This window comes from Corvus moneduloides, chromosome 2 (genome assembly GCF_009650955.1).
Source record: "Corvus moneduloides isolate bCorMon1 chromosome 2, bCorMon1.pri, whole genome shotgun sequence".
Taxonomy (NCBI): Eukaryota; Metazoa; Chordata; class Aves; order Passeriformes; family Corvidae; genus Corvus; species Corvus moneduloides.
Window position 1 is genome coordinate 46823532 of NC_045477.1, and position 19597 is coordinate 46843128.

The 19597-nt window shown below is 36.5% G+C and overlaps 1 protein-coding gene across 7 annotated transcripts in view; it reads right to left on the reverse strand.

Annotated features, from left to right (window-relative positions):
- Positions 1-744: 744 nt before the first annotated feature.
- Positions 745-19597, reverse strand: part of SACS (sacsin molecular chaperone) — a 58108-nt gene continuing 39255 nt past the window's right edge. For all 7 annotated transcript variants that reach the window (XM_032099417.1, XM_032099422.1, XM_032099419.1 and 4 more), the window contains one exon: positions 745-16421. In XM_032099417.1, coding sequence (XP_031955308.1) covers positions 4861-16421 — 11561 coding nt within the window. In that variant the 3' untranslated portion in view covers positions 745-4860. The remainder of the gene's footprint in view (positions 16422-19597) is intronic.

Sequence of the window (19597 nt, forward strand, 5' to 3'; positions counted from 1 at the left end):
CTTGCTTGTTCTGCTGGCAATGGAAGCACAGCATTTTAAGTTATACATTTTAAGCTTTTGTTTTGGAGGCACATTTTCAAATGTGATTTGCCATTTAATTCAGAGCCAGGGAGTGAACTGCAGCTTTCCAGGCCAGAATCACCTGACCCCTGAAGAGCTAGGAAAGTCAGGGTGCAGTCCCCTGGCTGGTAACGCTACTAAGCATTATGGCACCTCACTTAGATACTGCAATAACTACCACCTTTCTTGTGGAGATAAACCTTCTGGATGTGCTTCAGTTCACAGGTGGATTCTGAGTAGTACCGAAAACTAAAGACATCTGCTGTACCCTCAGCACTGCCGTCACCCAAATCACCAACCTGACCCTTTTCATTGCTTAAATTTCAGTCTTCTTTTCATTATGCTACAACATTGACATCAGAAGTATTGTTGCAGTATAGAAGTTGTGCACATTTTTTAAAGCATGAATGGCAACATCTTGTCACTGAATGTTTTTTTTCTTTTTGGTGTGGTTAGTAGAGAAACAAAATTTATGCTAAAATTACCAGAGTAATCAGCTGATGCTACAATCTGAATTGCTGTTAATCTCAATATAGCTCATACATCACTAAATTATCATTTCTGATATCTTCATGTGGATGTCTGTACCTCTCTAATACTTCAAAATTACTGTTTCTACTTGAATCAAACTTCAGTAAATAGTTACAGATTAACAGAAAATTATGGCACAGGGAAGTGAGAGTATGCAGTTCTCTAGTTTATTTCCAAAAGTATTATCCAAATGGAGAAGAGGAAAAAAATCACTACCAGCATAGTGAACTGATTTGTTTGCATATTTACTCCCTCAAAAAGAATTATTTACAGCAGTTCTTGTAATTGGTTGCAATTGTTACACAGTGGAAAAATGATAGTAAAACTTCACTGGTGATTGCCCAAACATGAGCCTTTTTGTTTCCATATCACAGTCCTTTAGTATTTACATTTGTCTGTCTTTATATAGCTTTACACAAAAGGAAATTGCAAGAATTGGGAACTGAGTTCTTGAATAAACTTTATACATTTTGAAAAGTCTGTTTCTCCTTCTGTATCCAAATGAAACACAGCTTAAATGAATGTTTTCATTTTTAAAACAAAATTATTTTTCCAAGACTAAGAATGTGAAATGTATGTTATTTAAAAATACAAACAAAAGTCTTGGTCCCAACGAAAAATGTACCTTGCAGAATTTAGAAAATGCTTTACAATTAGTTTCACTGGACATCTAGAATTCCGTTGTCTTAATCAGTAGTAGGTGAAAGGAAACAAAGAAATTATGCCAGTGCTACTGAATTAATCATCCAGAAAACAATCCAAAGAAAAGATAAACAGTTTTGATTAAAAATTCATTGACAAATCCCTTCATGTGACAAAAATGTGTGTCTTCTTCAAATGAAAACATTTACTTTGGCTGCCAAGTTTAATTATTTTTGAACTATTAGTTCTGCCTTTGTTCCCCAAGACCAATCCAGCCTTTCTCAAAGAGTTTAGATACAGCAACAGAAAATCTCAAAGGTGGCACTACCCTCCTCTACTTTAACTGGAGAAATTACAATAGATTTAATTACAGCTTTATTTAAAGCAATCCAAGTATACCAGTACCAAGTGAATGCAATCCTTACACCAAGTTTTAAATCCTGTTTCACAAATCATTATAACAACTTTACTGATAATGATCTGAGTACAAATCTTGCAAAACTGCATTTTTTACACAATAAACCATTTATTTTTCCTCTGGTAGTCAACTACACAAAAATCCATTTCCTTAACAAAAAAAGAACAAAAAAACCCTCAAACCTTTTTCTTGTCACTAATTGCTGAGGCAAGTGTCCCGTGCTTTTTAGAATAGCTATGTATGCCATTGTTTGAAAGGAAAGCTTTTAAAGCACAAGAAGATAGTAACAAGCCTATTGAGGCTTATTCCGACTGCAGTTCCCTAGATTTAAGATGCCCAACGTATAGTTAAATCAGCTTCCTATACCACTGACTTCTTGTTAAACTCCTCAACTGTAATCTTGGGAGACAAGACTACTGAAGCTGCTTTTTCCTACATGAACTCCTGCTACCTTGGAAGGTAGGAGAAAGACCTGAATGAAAAGACATTTTTTCAATTGAGAACTCATTTAATGTGCAGAATTGCCTGTTAAATGTATTTTTCTGGAACCTACATGCTAACATTTACTTCTACAGACCTTTATTACAGAACCATCACATCCTAACTGTTCTAAGCTTCCATACCTGACTTAGGCACATTGCCAAGTCTCCCAGCTGAGCCGAAAGGAAGAATCAATTAAGCATTTCATTTATTTTTATTTTTAATCAGGAATTAAATGGCACTTACAAAATCCTGTTCTATCAGGTCTTTCCTGGTCTCACAAAGCCTCTTTATTTAGGCTAGCTGTTACAGTGAGTTAAGCCAATAAGAAACTAAGAGACTTCCAACTGAGAGACCACTCTTGCCTGTCCGTCTGCCATGTGTAAATTTTATTGTTAGTTTCAGTTCAGGAGTAACAGAATAAATTAGTTTTTCTGTGCATTCAAGTTTTCTTTCTCAGCTTGGTTCAGTATTTAAAATTGCTTCAGGCCATTAGCTTCCTAAGAACTGGGACCATTTTCTTTCTCACAGTGTCAGCGCTCAACAATACATACAAAATAAACAAAGTAATTATAACAGAATAGTTCAGTGGTTCTGCACAGCCATTTTAACAGTTCATAATAATAATACTGGCAAGGGAACACAGGTTGCTTATAAAACACAGTTACTTAGAAGATTTTCTTTCTCAAGAGCTCACGTAAAAACAGGAAAGTGTTCGTGGTGCTCCTGTTACACGTTTGCATGCTGCCGTGATACCTCATGTTTTAGCTCCATTTAAAATGAAAAGCATGAGAACTGTTTCCTTTTCAAGTATTTTGCTTACCCTGAATACTATCCATCTGACTTAATGCACAAAGCAAGAACCACAAAGGAATCTATTTTAAAAACATAGGGAATTAACTAAACTGATTTATTTCATGGCACACTGGGATTTGTGTTTTACTTACATGCTATTTATTGCAAAAAATCAGCAAAATGTACAATTTCTTTGAGAAAACTGCAAACATTTGTCATTGCAAGAAAAAAGCATGTTTCTTTTTCAATAGTATTTTAATATTTGTACAATTTTTTAGAATTAATCAAAAAAAGATTGTGAATTTACCTATATAAAAGCTTCAAATAATAGGTAAAGTTAGCCTACATAATAAAACCAAAACACATCGGACTGAAATATATGTTTGCATTTTTCTTTACTACATTTATGGCACTTAATTTAATAGCAGAAATAATAATAGGGCTCCACAATCAGAAGCAGTATCATTTTTCAAACATCACATTTCTTTGAGAACAAGGCCTTTATAATTTACTCAAAACTGAAGCAGACCTCACTGTGATTTTTTATTTTTGTATTACAACACTATCACAGCTGTGCAAGCTTGCTGTTGGTTTATTTTCCTTTGTATTCTGTAAGTTAAATTGCAGTTTCACTGTGCTGTCAAGTAGACAATTGTAACAGCATACCACCAGAAAACGTTTAACATTTAGGTTTAATGTGGCTGATCCAGCTTAGAAAAATCCTTTCATTTAGCATTATCCTTCCTTTTTTTTTTTTTACATTTTTTTTTACAAAAAGCTAACATTGAACATACTGCATGACATTACCAAAAGTATTACAAACTATAAAAGAAAGAGTGTGAACTAATAATCAGATTTCTCAAGGGCTGTAGTGAATAACAAAATAAAACCAGCGTTACATTTCAGCACCTTTAAACATGTAACAAAAACCAGTGCTCTGTGTACACCAAAAATGAGTTACTGGATTGTACTACTACCAATGTTTGTGGAAAAATATATATATATGTACATACACAAAGGCACACACGCATGGGGAAAAAAAGAAACTCAAGCATTTAGACATCTGAAAACAGTTTTGGTGTTCAAAAAGAAATCATAAAACACCATATAATAATGTTCACAGATTTTATATCATCCACAAGCATTTTTCATTAAACAAAAGATGAGAGGCTCTAAAAAAAAAGTAAATTAAATATTTCATTCTTCTATAATAAAGTAAATGCAATCAATGCATGACATGACATGGCATGTTAAATCAAGTATCATTATTCAGCATTAAAATAACTGCACCAGTTTACAGGTACTAAACTATCCTTTAAATGTTTACAATGTGATGCTGCAGCAAATTTATAATCAGATCCAGCTGATAGGAGTATTACTATGAGTGACATGAATGTCCACAGAACACAAAAGAATACAGATATGCTTTGGAGCAATACCTCCAAAGTTAAACTTCCACCCCATCTCCCATTTCATTGTATGTCCAGTCTTAGGATTAGTACATTGAAAACTGACATTACCCTTTCAGAAACATTACATTAATTGAAATAAATCTAATAAGGAGTTATAATTACAGGCTTCATCTAACAGAAAGCTAAGCTTTGGTTATACAAAGTGCAGTTCAATAATACGCCAATTAATCACAATGTTGTGCACACATCTAATTTTTGCAGCTCAATTTCCTTGCAAATTCTAAAAAATATTCAGGTTTTACAGTTTGCTTAACAGCAGGCTCAGTTAAGAAAAAGGTCCCATTTAAGTAAATTTCAGTTCTAAGTACCTCGCTACCATCCACCTTTGTGCACTACACTTCTAAACTGCTTGGCACCATGTAACCTCTTGGATGTTCCATCATCTGCACAATTGCATTTGTATCCTGTCACATGAAACACCTAAACTCTTGACAAAACAGTCCCCTAACCTCTTCAAATCATTTATACTTTTTGTTGTATGAAGTTTTCAAGTTTTATTATGATACAAGCAGTACATTCCATCACTCTCATAGCAACTTCTGAAGTAAACCTATCATTGGGAATCTGTGGAAAAGGAAGTAAGTCAGGATACCTAGTTTTTAAGCTATCTACTCCATAAGCCTCCAATGTCTGAACGTCATTTGAAAGTCCTTCAAGTTGCTGACTGTACTCCTCTATTTTTTGTGCAAGGGCTGCTGGTTTTACGTCTTTGTCTGACTTGCCCTTCACAGCGTAGTCAGCTGCAATCAAGGCTAGTTTAGTAGAAAGGTAGCATTTAAAGCACACCCATTCATTGGCATTTTTATGAAGGTCATTTCGTGCAGCTGAAAAGTTGGCTCGGGCCTGCCTAAGCCATCGACGTGCCTCCACAGGATTGCCAACGGACCTGAACGTAGGTGGGACGAAAAAGCGTTGGGAGTATGACGGCCCTGTGGAAGAGGGACACTTTTCTTTATACTGTTGCCTTTCAGATTTGTGGCTTGTTGCTTCCTGATTCCATGAAGTGTAAAATCTCTGAAATGAAAATTTATCTGACTGAAATCGAGAAGCAGAGGATGAAAAAGGCCTTCTTGAGGCTCTGTCCATATTTTGATCCATAAAGGCCTGTTTTTCCATCCTGTTAATCTCATTCTGTAAATGTTTGAAAACCTCATTAGCTATATCAAGATTCTCTGCATTTTTATCTGGATGCCATTTAAGATATAGCCTCCTAATAATCTTTTTTCTTTCAGATTCTGGAAGCTTCCAAGCCTGTTCAATCACAGATGTCACTTCTCTTAATATTTCTGGCAATGAGTTTGACTTTATCTTTTTCGGAGAGTGGTGTTTTGAGGACATTGTTTTGTGGCTCTCTCTACCAGTGAAGATAGGTGGAATTGCCCTCGGTCCATGTGCTGGAAATTCTGTAGGACTTGTTGGGGTAGAAGGTGTGCTATCCCTGCCTTGAGAACTTTCCTCTGGTCTGGAAAATTTGTACAAGTCAAGGGAGCTCACTATTTTATATTCACTATACCCAATATCAATCTGGTAAATCTTCCCTAGAAAACTGGGGCTTTCATCATCTTCTCTTTCTACTTCTTGCACAATGATTGCATAGGTGTAAGTAGGCTGATATGATCCATATATATCACCACCTTCAGAATCAACAAGGTAACCAACATATTCACCAGGATAAAATACATTCATTGGATCCATAAGAAGTGTATAGTGAATTTCAGCTGGTATAGGAGTGCCAGGTGTTGGTAGTTCAAGTTTTGATGGCTCAGAAGAGTCATACTTCACTCCCAAACTGTCAAGCTTCTCACTGATCCGATAAATATCGTTACAACCCAGCATGGCAATTAAATATGAGGTATCAGAAATCAAGTTGTCAGTTGCAGATTTTAAGGTCATGGCTAATGCTAAGAGGAAATTTATGTCCTTGCTGTCAGAATGCTGTATGTAAAGCAGTATTACTGCATTTCCGTATCTCTTCAAGAAAGCGAATGTTTCACTTTTGCTGTGGGGAATAGGAGCAAACCCTTTAACTCTTAATGTTGTTTGCAACTTCTCAAAGCAGGAAACTTTCAAACCTTCTCGCAAAGCTTTGCAAAGTCTTATTGCTTTTTCTTCATTAGCCAGAAAAGCATTGTCATTTTCATGCTTCATAATCCTAATGAGTCCTGTGATGAATTGCTCCGAAGACAACAGTAACTGTAACCTTCCCTGCAAAGAACATAACGCTCCAAACTGACAAATTTTGGGAGACTCCTCATCCAACTGTTCTTCAAGAATACTGCTAAGTAAGCGAGGCCTCAGTTTCTGAGGGAATAACATTATCAATTTAGTGTGAAAGCCATGGTCTTTGCCTAAGTAGCACTGGCTAAGATCAACAAGCATCTGCACACCAATGTTACCTTGGATTCTGCTTTTGTAGTGGGGTGCATCGTCAAAAACTAAGATACTAGACTTTACCAACCTGCCATCTTGACTGGGAAGGTAAAGGGCAAAATCTCTCATATTCTCAAGGTCATTCCTAACCTTTACAGAATCATTCTGAAGACTTTTGAACAGGCCTGAAACTACTCTTTTAACTGTGCGCATTTCATTAGGATCCAACTGCTTTCCTTCTGAGCTCTTATATATGCGACCTAGAACTTCAACATACTGCTTCGTTGAAATAATGTCTTCAGTACCCAAATGTTTGAATAACTGATGGAAAGTACCAAGTTCTAAAGGAAGTTTGTAAAGATAAGGTTTAAAATCAGATTCATACTCAAGGTTTATTACCACTTCTTCAGGCTTTAGGAGCTTCCAACCTTCTTCCACCATTACAAAAGAAACTCCTCGAAGCTGAAAGCGGAATTCCCTCTTCTCTGTACTAAGAAACTCATAAATGCTTCTTAAGACCTTGGCCCTAGTTTTCACCATGTCCTCATCCAAAGTTGTTATATTGCATATGTTCCTGCAGTTATTGATAACTTTGTCCAGAGGAGGGTCCAAATTAACATTCAGCATGGTTAAAACTTGCTCAAGCTGTTCTTGTGCACCAAGACTACTCCCCTCTTGCTCTTTGATGCTTAAAGGTGTTGCTTTCTCAGGAAGAATGGGACACGATGTCCAAAGCAACTGTAACACATCGGTCTGCTTGAATTTAGGATTCACCTGTGCCCCATTGAATCGTATAAGAGGAAGTGTCCCATTAACTTCTTGATACTGAGGATGAAATCTCACGAATTCTGCTGGAGCTCGTTCAGGGCACAGAAAAGGAATTAAAGACAATTCTTTCAGAAAATTTCCTGAAAAAAGGTCAGTTCTTTCTTGAAATATATGATGGAGGAGAACATCGACAGTATTCTGTAGTGTTTCTTTAGACCAGTTTTCTGTATTTGCTCTCATGCTGATCTCCTTAGCAAACTGCAGTAACTGCTGCTGTGAAATGATGAATTTCAATCCGATATGTCGTAGAAAAGTTACCCATGATGGAAGGAACACAGCTTGATTTTTTGGTTTTGTAAGTTGCTCTAGCTTCTTAAAAAAATCTTGAGGTATAAAGAATTTTTCAGGAAGCATAACTTCAAAGACTTTTACAGTCCTGTCATAAAAGTACTTTGCAGGTTTTAGCCTATTGCTTGCATCATGAATGATCAAAATGCTTTCAAGCTTTTCAAACAGCTGTTCTTTCATTTCTGAAGTTTCTTCAATGCTAGTTAGCCTATTCTTTAAGTAGATCAAATGTTCTAATTTTGCATCATAAGACAGACTTTCAATTTTTGGCAAAAGATGTTTCAAGTACACTTCAAGATCATCTACAGAGACACAACCAAGCATAGTATACAAATCTTTCAAATGAACCTTCTCCTCAAGAAAAGCCGATGAAGTCGACTGTGTCCATCTGTCTACTTCTACTGATGGGATGCTTTTTGTGAGGACGTAACATGTCCCATATTTTGCAATGCTGATGTATCGGCCACTGATTGATTTGTAACATGGAAGAGACTTTAAAATTTTAATGTCATCCTGAGATGTCAAATGACATAAGTTGCAATTGAAGTACATTAGGAGAGCCTCAAAGTCACTTTCTGCTAACTTTTCAGTCTTAAAAGTTGATGTCTGTACCATATATTGTATGGCTTTCAGAATGCTTGAGGGATTATCTATGTTTGCTGTACGTCCTGACAACAAAGGCACTAAAGCACTGTCTTTGGAACAGATTTTGTTCAATGCCAGCTGAATACAGCCTGTTTTCATTAAAGCATGGAAGACTTTATCACTCTGAGCATTTGGAAAGACAGCTATATGCATAATGCTGAGTGGCAGCAAAACATCACACTCTGGCACAACAAGATGATTGGCTGAGACAGTAAACTTTACACCTGGAAGCAAAGTCCAGTCCTTCAAAGTTTCAATAACACCATCAAATTTTGCTTGCATATCTTCTTGCTCTTCTTTAATATTTAGAGACTCACTGATAAAATGCCAGGCACTTTTAAGCCAAGATTCACTTGCAAAGTTTTCCTTCCATTTCACACAATTTCTAGTTTTATATTCTCTAGGCAGCACAGATGATAACAATTCAGCAAAACTTCTGATATCAAAGACTTTTGCTACTTCACTGCTGAGCAGAATATTGTTGTATCTCAAATACAGTGTGTTCATAAAGAGATCCTTCCGAGACGGAATCAGTTCATGGTATGTTGTCAAGAACTTCGGTCGCTTTGAATCAAAAACTTGCAAAACGTTGTCAAGAGTAATAAGGAGTGGCAAACCTTCAATTTGGATTTCATTTTCTTCTGCATCTTTGAAACAGTAGTCAACCAGGAGTTTGAGGCTATGGAAGAGTTTCAAATTTGTCTGCTGAAGACGACAGGGTAACTTTCCAATGTGGCAATTAGAGTCTGGAAAAGAAAATGTCATCAAAAACAATCGGACATCAGCGGGTGTCACATAGGTGACAGGAATATCTGCATCTACCAAACAGTGGTAGAGATTTGCAGTCTCATCACAGTTATATACCAAATTAAATCCAATTTCCAAGAGTAAATGCTTTAGTCTGTAAACATTTTCGGCCACTGTCTTTCGTGTTGTGATGTTGTATTCTGTATTTTTGAGGTGCTGCAATTCATCTTGTAGCAAATTGTCAAAGAATGGTCTGCCCTTGTTCACAGTAGACATGTTAACCCATGTGATGATAACAGCAGAATGCAAATCAGAACCATCAACATTTGGAGCTCTCATAACAGGTAAAAGACGCTTCAAATCTTCATAAATGCAACTGTAAACTGCTTTCACTAAGCAATACCAATCTGGCTGAATATCAAGTCTATTAACTGGAAAAAAGGATAAGAACTTTTTTAAAGTGTCTTTCACAGCATGAATAGGTGTGTTTTGCAGCACTGATACCGTAGGGTCAGTGCCTGGAAAATACCTCTTCTTCAGCTGAATCAGCAGTTCAACATAGGCCGGTGCTATCAGCGCTGTCATTAGACTACTATTCCAGTCACTTCTTACTCCAACACCATTGTCATCACGCCACAGATTTCTTCTTGCAGAGTCCAGAGCAAAGTGTCCATTCACATGGAAAGGCAACCCAGTTTCTAATGATAAGGGTAAGAAACAGAATGCTCTGTGGGGTTTTTTGTAATTATGAGTAATGCAAGCTGCTACTCCACCACGAGGGAAAAGAGTTATGTCCTCATTCTTGTGGGCTGAAACCACACTTTTGGATACCTTTTCCATGGCAGAAAAGCCTGACCTGTTACAAATTAACCAAGTTGTGAGATTTCCTTCAGAGTCTTCAGTATCCATTGAGTAAGTAATCTGCTGTACAGGTATTTCACTTAGCTGCTTCTTTTTAGTTACACTGTCAATCACAGATGCATGGAATTGCTTTCGTTTCAGTCTGTCTCCATCAGTGATTTTGCCTTGTACGGAATACAGGACATTCAGTGCTCCTGTTGTTTTTTCTATCTCACAAATAGAAATTTTTTCCATATGGTTCAAAAACATTAGGAGTTCTGCTCCATCTGTGCGCAGCTTATCCAAAAGATTTTGGACCATTCTGTCTGAGCATGGAACTGACGAAATTTCTGATACTTTTGCCATTTCTCCATTTCGAAGAGGAAACCTAAACATGGTACAATTGTCCAGTTTAAAGTGATCTCCTAAGTAGAGGTCCAGTACATCTGAGAACTGTGTTCTGAAATCTGCATCTAAATCTCTAAACATGCGGCCAGGACTTGTTGATGTTGAACCTGGTGCGTATCTTGCATGAGGATCAAAAATGCAAAGTATATCATTGCCAGACAGGAAAGAAGGGCAATCAGTAATGTGATAAACAGAATTGAAACCTATACCATATTGTCCAGTTTTACAGGGATTTCCTACTTTTGTACCTTTTCCAAGGTTCTGGATTCCCCGAATATCGTCTTCTGTAAAAGGCTGATTGTTGTAAACACACAGTGCTGGTCCTTGAAGTGGTGCCCATTTCTCATCAAATATTCTATCGGCTGGATGCTGTCTAGGATCAAACACAAAACAGATCTCCGTAGCTTTTGCATCATCTGCATTCTGAAGGAGCTCTTTCAGCATTTCTTTTTCTGAAGGGTAAGCATTCAGAATGCTTTTAATTCTACTAGTCAATTTTTCTTTCTGGCCAAATTCTGTTCCAAGGGTAGTAAAACAGATATTTGATGCGTATCTTTCTAAAGCTTTATGGCGTTTTGGTATTGCTCCAAGCTTCACTGCAACTTCTCTTGGAATATCGCCATGACAGTATTTAACAGTTGTGTCTTTGACTTTAATCCATGGACAGTCATTGTAACACAAAGATTTTGCAGGCAGAAGGGCAAGATGAGTATCTGGCAATAAAATCTCACCATACTTTTTCTCACAAAATTCCTGCTTCTTCTCTCTAATGAGGCCCCATATTCCTTCACTAATTATTCTCCTGCAGAGCTGAAAGTTGTCTTCTGTTAGTTGTTTGGTCCCTCTTTCCTGATTTATTAATTCCAGAACTACAGCAAAGTCTTCAACTGTGAAAGCCTGTCTTACACCCACACTTTCAAACAGCTCACGGAAACTATTTTTGTATTTGTTAGGCAACTGATAGAGATAGGGTGCTGCTTCAAAATTCAAATGAAAAGACACTTTTGATGGATCAGCATACACATTCTCAACCAAAATAAAACTACTGTTTGTTAGCTGTTCAATTATCATGGCTTTTGTTGATTCACTCTCTAACATTGCTTCATGCAGGTATTTGTAACAAGCATTAGTGATATTTTCTTGATACAATGTGATTCCATCAAATGACTTTGCAACTTCTTCTAACTGATTTATTACTAAATTAACAGCTGGTTTCTTCAGTAAACCCAAAAATTCTTTGACAGCTAATGACAAAGTACCACAACCTTTAAAAGAGTGGGAATTTTCATTAAGAATTGGTTGTGTGAGGCAAACTATATCTTGATGATCAGCAGTGTAAAGATCATTTGCTGAAAACATCGCTTCAGGCTGAAAATCACTGCCTTTCCAGTGCAGTGAGAAGCCTGCTGGTTTGCTAAGGAAAGGAAGGAAAGGAATGTTTTGACATTTTGCAGCAAATTCTTTAGCTCTAGGATCTCTAGATTTTAGTTTTTCATCAATAAGACTCAATATAATACTGCTCCTGAGACAAGCTGCAGCATGATCAGTCTTGTTAATTTCAGCTACTGACTCTGCACGTTCTATCAGATCTTCCCATAAAATATCATCTTTAGCCATTCCCAGCTGAACAAGTTTAACCAAAATAACAGGGTTAAGATAATCCTGAGTGGTACCATAAGGGAATCTTCCGTCCTCAGCATCATACAACTTTGCAACTCTTCCTTCAGGATGGATCAGTCTTGATGGTGTAACTAATGAATGTCCATCCAATGAACAGGGAATACATGGAGTAGCACGAAGAATTCCTGAGAACTCCTCAACTTTTTCATTGAGAACGTAACGCATCAAAGGATCACGCAGCTCTGCATCAATCTCCTGAACATTAGGGAAAAATACCTCAGAAAAGAACTGTTTCTCAGAGAACGTGTTCTCCAATAGTATGTATTTGCATCCTGCTTCTTCAAATCCTGTCTTTACCCAGGATGGGAGATCTACAGCACACAGATTTTTGGATCCAGTTTTTTTAAGGTACTTCAGAAAGATTTTGAAGGCTGACGGCCCAACATCTGGCCGTTTCAGTATGGAGTCATCTAAAAACCTTACATTCTTCATGGAAACCCAGGACGAGCCATCAGAAAACACTTTGATCCCTTCTTTGCTTTTCATATGAGCTATGTCCTCATAAAACCCTTGACAAATAACAGAAAAATCATCATGAACTGAATTAGGATCTGGCCACACTGCAGAGTAACTGTAGTCAACTAGCTCACCATTGATTGCCATGTCACGTAAAACACAAAGGGCTTCTATGTAGGCTTTCACAATAACATGCCTCATGAATACTGTATTCCATCTTCCTTTTGTGTCTGTTTTCCAGATCTCTTTCCGATTTGAAGTAACTGCAAAGCAGCCATTTATGTGAAGAGGTAAGCCTGTTTTTATTCGCAGAGGTAAATAGCAAAATACTTCACCTATGTTGTTGCAATTAGGTTTCACAATCCATTTTTGATCCTGGGTTTCAGACAGCAACACTCCTACACCACCACAGGGAACTAGGCCTAGTCTTCTTCCACTTTCGTGCAAAGAAAATTTCAAAGCATCTCCAACATCCATGCAAGAACATATCAGCCACGTTGTTGAATCTACTGTTTTCTGTGGCAATTCATCACCTGATCTTTTCATCTGTCCTGATTTAGCCATTTCAAAGAAAGCAGCTGGATCATCTTCAGTACCTCTGAAAAGTGGAGACTGTAAATCAGCAATCCGCCTAAACACATGGTGAAATTCTTCTACTACTATCTGTAGGATACATGATGACTTTGGTGTTTCAGTGGGAAGCTTTTTAGTACTGCTGCTGCAGACCTTCATGAGTTTAGCTGCTTCCTTTAAAACACTTACATTTGGTGCAGTCAAGGCTTTGGAAGAACACTGATTTTTTCTGATAGTGACAACATCTTGTGCCACGCCGGGATCATCTGCTTCAATTTTCAAGTATTTCAAAACCATTGAATTTACACTCTGAGCAAATATTATCAGTCTGTGACCGCAAATGCTAAATTCATCCACAAGAGAGTAAATGTCCGCTGTATTGTAAGATGCACTGCTGACTTCACTCACTTTAGCTTCCTGCTGAGTCCTAAAAGACAGCCTGAAAAGTGTTCCTTTGTAGCTGTAGGGAGATTCTACTGTAAGTGGTAGCTGGCAACCAAAAACTCCTATAAATGGCTTAAATTGATTTGGAAATTTTCGCAGTCTCTTCTGTTGTTTACTCCAGTTGATTTTGATGCCAGGGTTGGATTTATCTCTGATATGCTTACTTATATGGTTGACATTTGGATCAAACATAATCATGAACTCCCGGCTCAAAATAATAGGAACATCAGTGATATGATAAACAGAATTGAATCCCAGTCCAAATTTTCCTACTTTGTCAACTTCACTCCTTTTTAGAGACTCCCCTAATCGAGTTATATTTAGGAAATCAGAATCAGAAAACTCAGAATTATTGAATGACCACAAAGCCGGACCATGACATGCTGCCATTCCTGGATCCAGAAGGTTCTCTCTTATATCCATATTTCTTCTCATGTCAATCAGGAAATTACATTCCGTTGCATTAGCATCATCAGCATTTTGAAGAAGCTCCTTAAAGATATCTGAAATTGAAGGGTATTCTTCCAATATGTTTTTAATTCTCACAGTCAGAGGCTCTCTTTGCCCAGATTGCTCAAATCCCATATTTTCTGGATTAATCAGTCTGGTGCTAAGGCATGGGACATTTAACCACTCAGCAGTTTTCATGGGTATGTCTTCATGCACCAAAATTATGGGTTCAACAGAATCCTCAAGCAAATCATTTAAATCATCAACTTTGATGTCACAGTAACAGCACTCATGAATTGGCTTCATTGCAAGTTTATAAGGAAGTTTGCCACTGTACAGTGGCATGGGCGTATGCAGACTCGCGGGGATCTGATTGCTGTACAGCCATCTTATGATGCTCAACATAATGTGAAGGCTTTGCTTACTCTCTTGCTCTGAGAGAGACTGCTCACTCTTCAGATATATTTTCTGAATGACCATAGAAACATGGTCTGGTGTTAACTCCTCAATTGAACCACAGCATTTAAACAACTGGTGAAACTTTGCCATAGTTTTTGGCACATAATGTAGATAAGGCTGAAGATCAAGATCAGGAACTGACTTTATTACTGCTTGTGTGAGGGAACAAAATGTTTTACCTGTCCAAACCCAGGGAAATTTCAGGGCTTTAAAAGCTTCTTTGCCTTCTTCTAGATGATCATGCATGAATCCATAAATCTCAAGTAAGATATGCTGAAACTGATAGTAGTCCTCATCACTGAAGGTTTTAGAACTATGCCAATCAACTACCACCTTGAAATGTTTCAAGACTGCTTTTATGCTGGGCTTGGTGGGGATGCCAAGTGCTTTTCCAATATCCAACAGTACATTTTCCACAAGAGGAACTGAGGAACCAACTAAAATTGCATGTGATATATCACACATTTCTGGTGGTGAACAGAGATCACAATGATCTCCTTTCCAAACTAAGGACCCTGGATAATTTGGAGGCCTTTCCTTACTTGCAGGAATCCATTTTATCTTTCTCATTGCAGCTTTTGTTTCGGATGAGTGAAGCAGCATATGGTTTTTGTTCAAAATCGTCAAGAGAGTTCTAGCTTTTCTTAACAGCAAATCATGATTGGTGTTAGAGTCAGCATGCAAACTTTCAATTTTTTTTGCCACTCTCAAGATATCATTTTCCTCAAGATTAGCTTCATTTTTTAAGCCTATTTGCCTCAGTGAATGAAGAATATCTGAGGAAGTAAAAATAACAGGGGGGAAACAACTTTCCTCCTCAGCATAAAACAAATGTTGCAGAAGTTCTACCTCAGGATCAAAGAGTTCGTTTGCTGACATTATCTTTTCCGGTGAAATCTTAATAAACTTTAGTGGTGTCAGCCAATCTATCACATCTGCATTCTCATTTTTCAGAAAAGTCAGATTTTCAAGAACCCATTGCATTATCTGTGCTGTTTCGTCATATGAATAAAAATCACTTCTTATGTCTTCTATAACAAACTTCAAGCAGTCTGTGCTCTTCAGCTGTTCTATTTTCAGCAGATTAGCTAAGCGAATAGTTGCTTCATCACTGCTGTCAATTATTGGAACAGAAAATCTTATACCAGGAGGAATTTTGGCAGTGTGGTGTAATACCTTGCTACCTTTTAGCCCAGTAAAAACCGGGACACTTTCATCAGATGATTTTTCAATTTTTTTAAATATTAGCAATTCCTGAATAATTCTCTTCTCTTTTTCATTTGCATCTGTTAAACTCGCTAAGAATGCCCTAAGAGCATCTTTATGTGTCGATGGGAATGATGCAACCTGATTGCATAGTTTCTGTAAGGACATTTTTTCCATTATTTGTAAAACAGCACTTGGCAATGGTGGATGCACATATTTTTTTATAAGTGGATGTTGGATAGAAATATCCAGTTTCTTAAGTACAACTCCACCAATTTTCTGAATAATATCAGCTAAATATTCTGGGAGCTGAGTCTCAGATTCATCTTCCAGTATGATAGGTGATGGATTCCTAAATCTAACCAGTTCCACTGGTGTTTCGTTTTCCTCCAGCAGCGTCTTGGGGATAAGCGGCATTTCATCAAACACACTCAAGTCATCAGAAAAATGTATATATAGATTTTTCCAGACCATCTTCAGCCAGGAAACTGATGGGTGCCTTTTTTCTTCCAAGCCTGGATACCACTGTACAACCACGTCTCTCCCAGGCCACGCGCTGTTCATAACCTCTTTAATGAGCCGGGCAAACCTTTCTGGGTTCAGGAGCTGCAGCTGAGTGCATGGCCTCCCTGAAATTACAGCAAAAGGGAAAAGCTGTGAAAATCACAGAGCAGAGTTTCTTAGCAAATGGCTTCAGGGGGCAAAGAAAAAGGAAAACAAGAAAAAAAAGTCTAGTCTGTGCTCTGTCTTTTTATGGGGGGAAAAAAAAATGTTTGTTAAACAGGACTGCAGATACCACCTTCCTTTGCTTTCAGGAGTTAATTAAAAGCAAATGCATTCCATATTAGTATGGAAACATAAACAAATTGAAAATTATCAGTATGTTATTATATTTGTTAGTTTAACACCAAAGTTCTCAGGCATACATAGCAACCAGAGATTTAGAATTGAACTACAAATATATTTTTTTGTTTAGTTGATTCTTTATCCTACTTATTTGCCTAGAGGTAAATAAAAATCTAACCCATTATTTGTCTATAATTGAAAGTGTTCAAATACATTTGAAAGATTCTTTATTAGATATAGCAAAGTGGCTCAGCTGATTTCACAACTAAAACTGACAAGAAATTAGACTCAGTTGTGCAGGAAGTGCTGAAATTAAGTCTATATGCTTTTATTCTTATTATCAAAGTTCTCACTAAAAGAAATATGTCTTTACACTCATGTCTTAATTATCATTAGGACAGTATATACTTAAAAACTACAGAACTTCTGGGGGTAAAATATCAATAGAATATGAAAATACCACTACCTCCCAACACATCAAAACCAATGACAGAAGTGGAAGCAAGACATCCATTAGAATTTCAGATCTTTCATCGTGCATCTAGATAACATTGCCATTTTCTTGAAGGCAACAGTGCAAATAAAGATTAAGAGCACTTGTAGACATCCTTCAGAAAAAATCTTTTTTCTTTCACTTCATGCCTACAGTGTTATAGATTGGGTAAATTCTATTGAACAGGAAACAGGTAAACACATCAGGTTTGTGAAAGTGAGGAAAACTTGCAGAAGGGGCCCAGGAAAATAAGAATCTACTTAAAAGCTAATCTTAAAACCCCTTTTTTTAATTTGAGAACAGAAGTTTAAAATATTGTTTTTAAAACTATACATGTGATCTTAAAATACTGGAAATCTTCCTGCATCTAAAATTATTAAAAATATATAAATAACCCAATGAAAATATTGGTAATTTCCATGTAACATTATAACAATGTTTTCTTCATCAATATGCATTTTCCCCTCAGCTGTATTTAGAAATCTTTTCATAATTATTTTAGGTTGCTATATCTTAGTGGCTCTATTTGGCAAGGTTTTTTTACAAGAAAGCTGGGGTAATGAGAATATCTAATGACCAAATTCACACAAATATCAAGCTTCAATCCAAACCAGTACATCTTCAATTAATAACCGTACCTGAAAATCCCCAGAGAAGCTGTTGGGCTAGAATATAATCAAATCCGTTTTTAGAAAACATCCTGTGAGCTACACATTAATACACTCAGTATAGAAAAAGTTACTAACTAGACAAATACAGGTCTTATTTTAGGAGATTAAAAGTAAGATGTTTGTCTTTCAAAGAAATAATACAAGAAAATTTCTATTTCTGCAACTATATCAGAAACCTCTCTGATGTAATTTCTACATCTATATAAATAAAATTCTTGACAGATTAAGATTTCTAAACTTGTCAAAACCCCCTCTAATACTTATTATTTATAGCAACATACAACTTTTTTGGTAGTGCAGTTATACTTTACAATTGTGCAGAATCATAGAATGAAGAATAATTTAGGAGGAGGTAGAATGAAGAGAAAAATAGGATACTTGAATCTTGTAAAGAACTATCTAATAGTATTTAAGAATTTCTAGAACATTTAGAAGAATAGTCATCATATTTATTAACAAAAATATGTTCTCCTAATGAATGAGAGGCACACTACCAAGAATAAGTCCCTAGAAAAATATCAGATGCCAGAAGAAAAGAGAGACAAAAGTAAGACCTTAAATGTGACCTAAAATCTTCCCAGTAACTAAAAAGTCTAGAAAGACTTCATTGCAGCTCTGAGACCAAGCCTGGAGGGGAAGGAATGTCCTAGAACTCAGAAAGGGACTGGTTCAATAACAGAGGGGTTTTTTTTCGTTTCTGTCACCTCTGCTATTTTAGGATGTATTCAAGCATATACTGTATTTTCTTTTGGTTGTTTTGCTCTGCTTTTTAATTTAAGCCTGCTTTCAGATTGCTTTGTGACATTCACTTGGAGGAAATTGTCTAGGAAAGTACATCTCAAAAGTCAGTTCAACGTTTCATCACACAGAACAAGCATTTTTCAGTACTAACATTGCTGTCTTACATTAAATATTCATCCATCTAATCTCACTGTGGTTGTCTTGATACCTATATATTTCTGTTCTTTAAAAGTTACTAATAAAACAGTAGCTCCTTATGGTTCTATCCTAGATCATGAATATTCCCTGTTTGGATACACAATTTGAGGTAGTCATTACTTTCAACACTTTACATTCTGTTTAAAAACAGTACTGAGGGAAATTAGCAGTAGGGGAAAAAAATTAAACCAAGCATACTCTACTGCATTAATAGGCACAACATCCATCATCTAATACGCTGATAGGACTTTGAAAGTTTTGCTTTTTAAAATAAAGGTTTGCTTTATAATAATTTCAAACTTGATGTCCTTCATATTCAGTTGAAGTCCCATATTTCGTATTTTCTACAGATTTTATATTGTTTTTAATATTTACATGTTTTATTCTATGCAAAAAGTCACTCAATTCTTCTATTTTTTTCCCAGGTGTTTTGCCATACTTTAAAAATTTATCATCTTGCCTCAGAATGACCTTATTTTTCTATTGGTTTTGATAATGAAGGAATGATCAAAACATGGAGAAAGGACGAGCTTTAGAACTCAACAAAAGGAGTAATAAAGAGAATATTTAAAGGATTGAAGGGGAAAAAAGGTCAGAACACAGAAGAAATAGAGACTGAATGACTGAAGATCATGATAAAGAATATAAAGAAAAGCAAATCAAGACTATGAGTAATAGTATTCTACATCCAGTTCTAATGTCTTCAGTATAAAAATGAACTCTGATGAATCAACTCATTAAAAAAAAAACCCAAAAACCAGAAACAAGAATGTTTTCCTGAAAAGTAAATTTTCTAGACACTGAAGAACAGCTTATTTTTAAATAGTATTACTGTATGGTGAGCTAACAAGTGAAT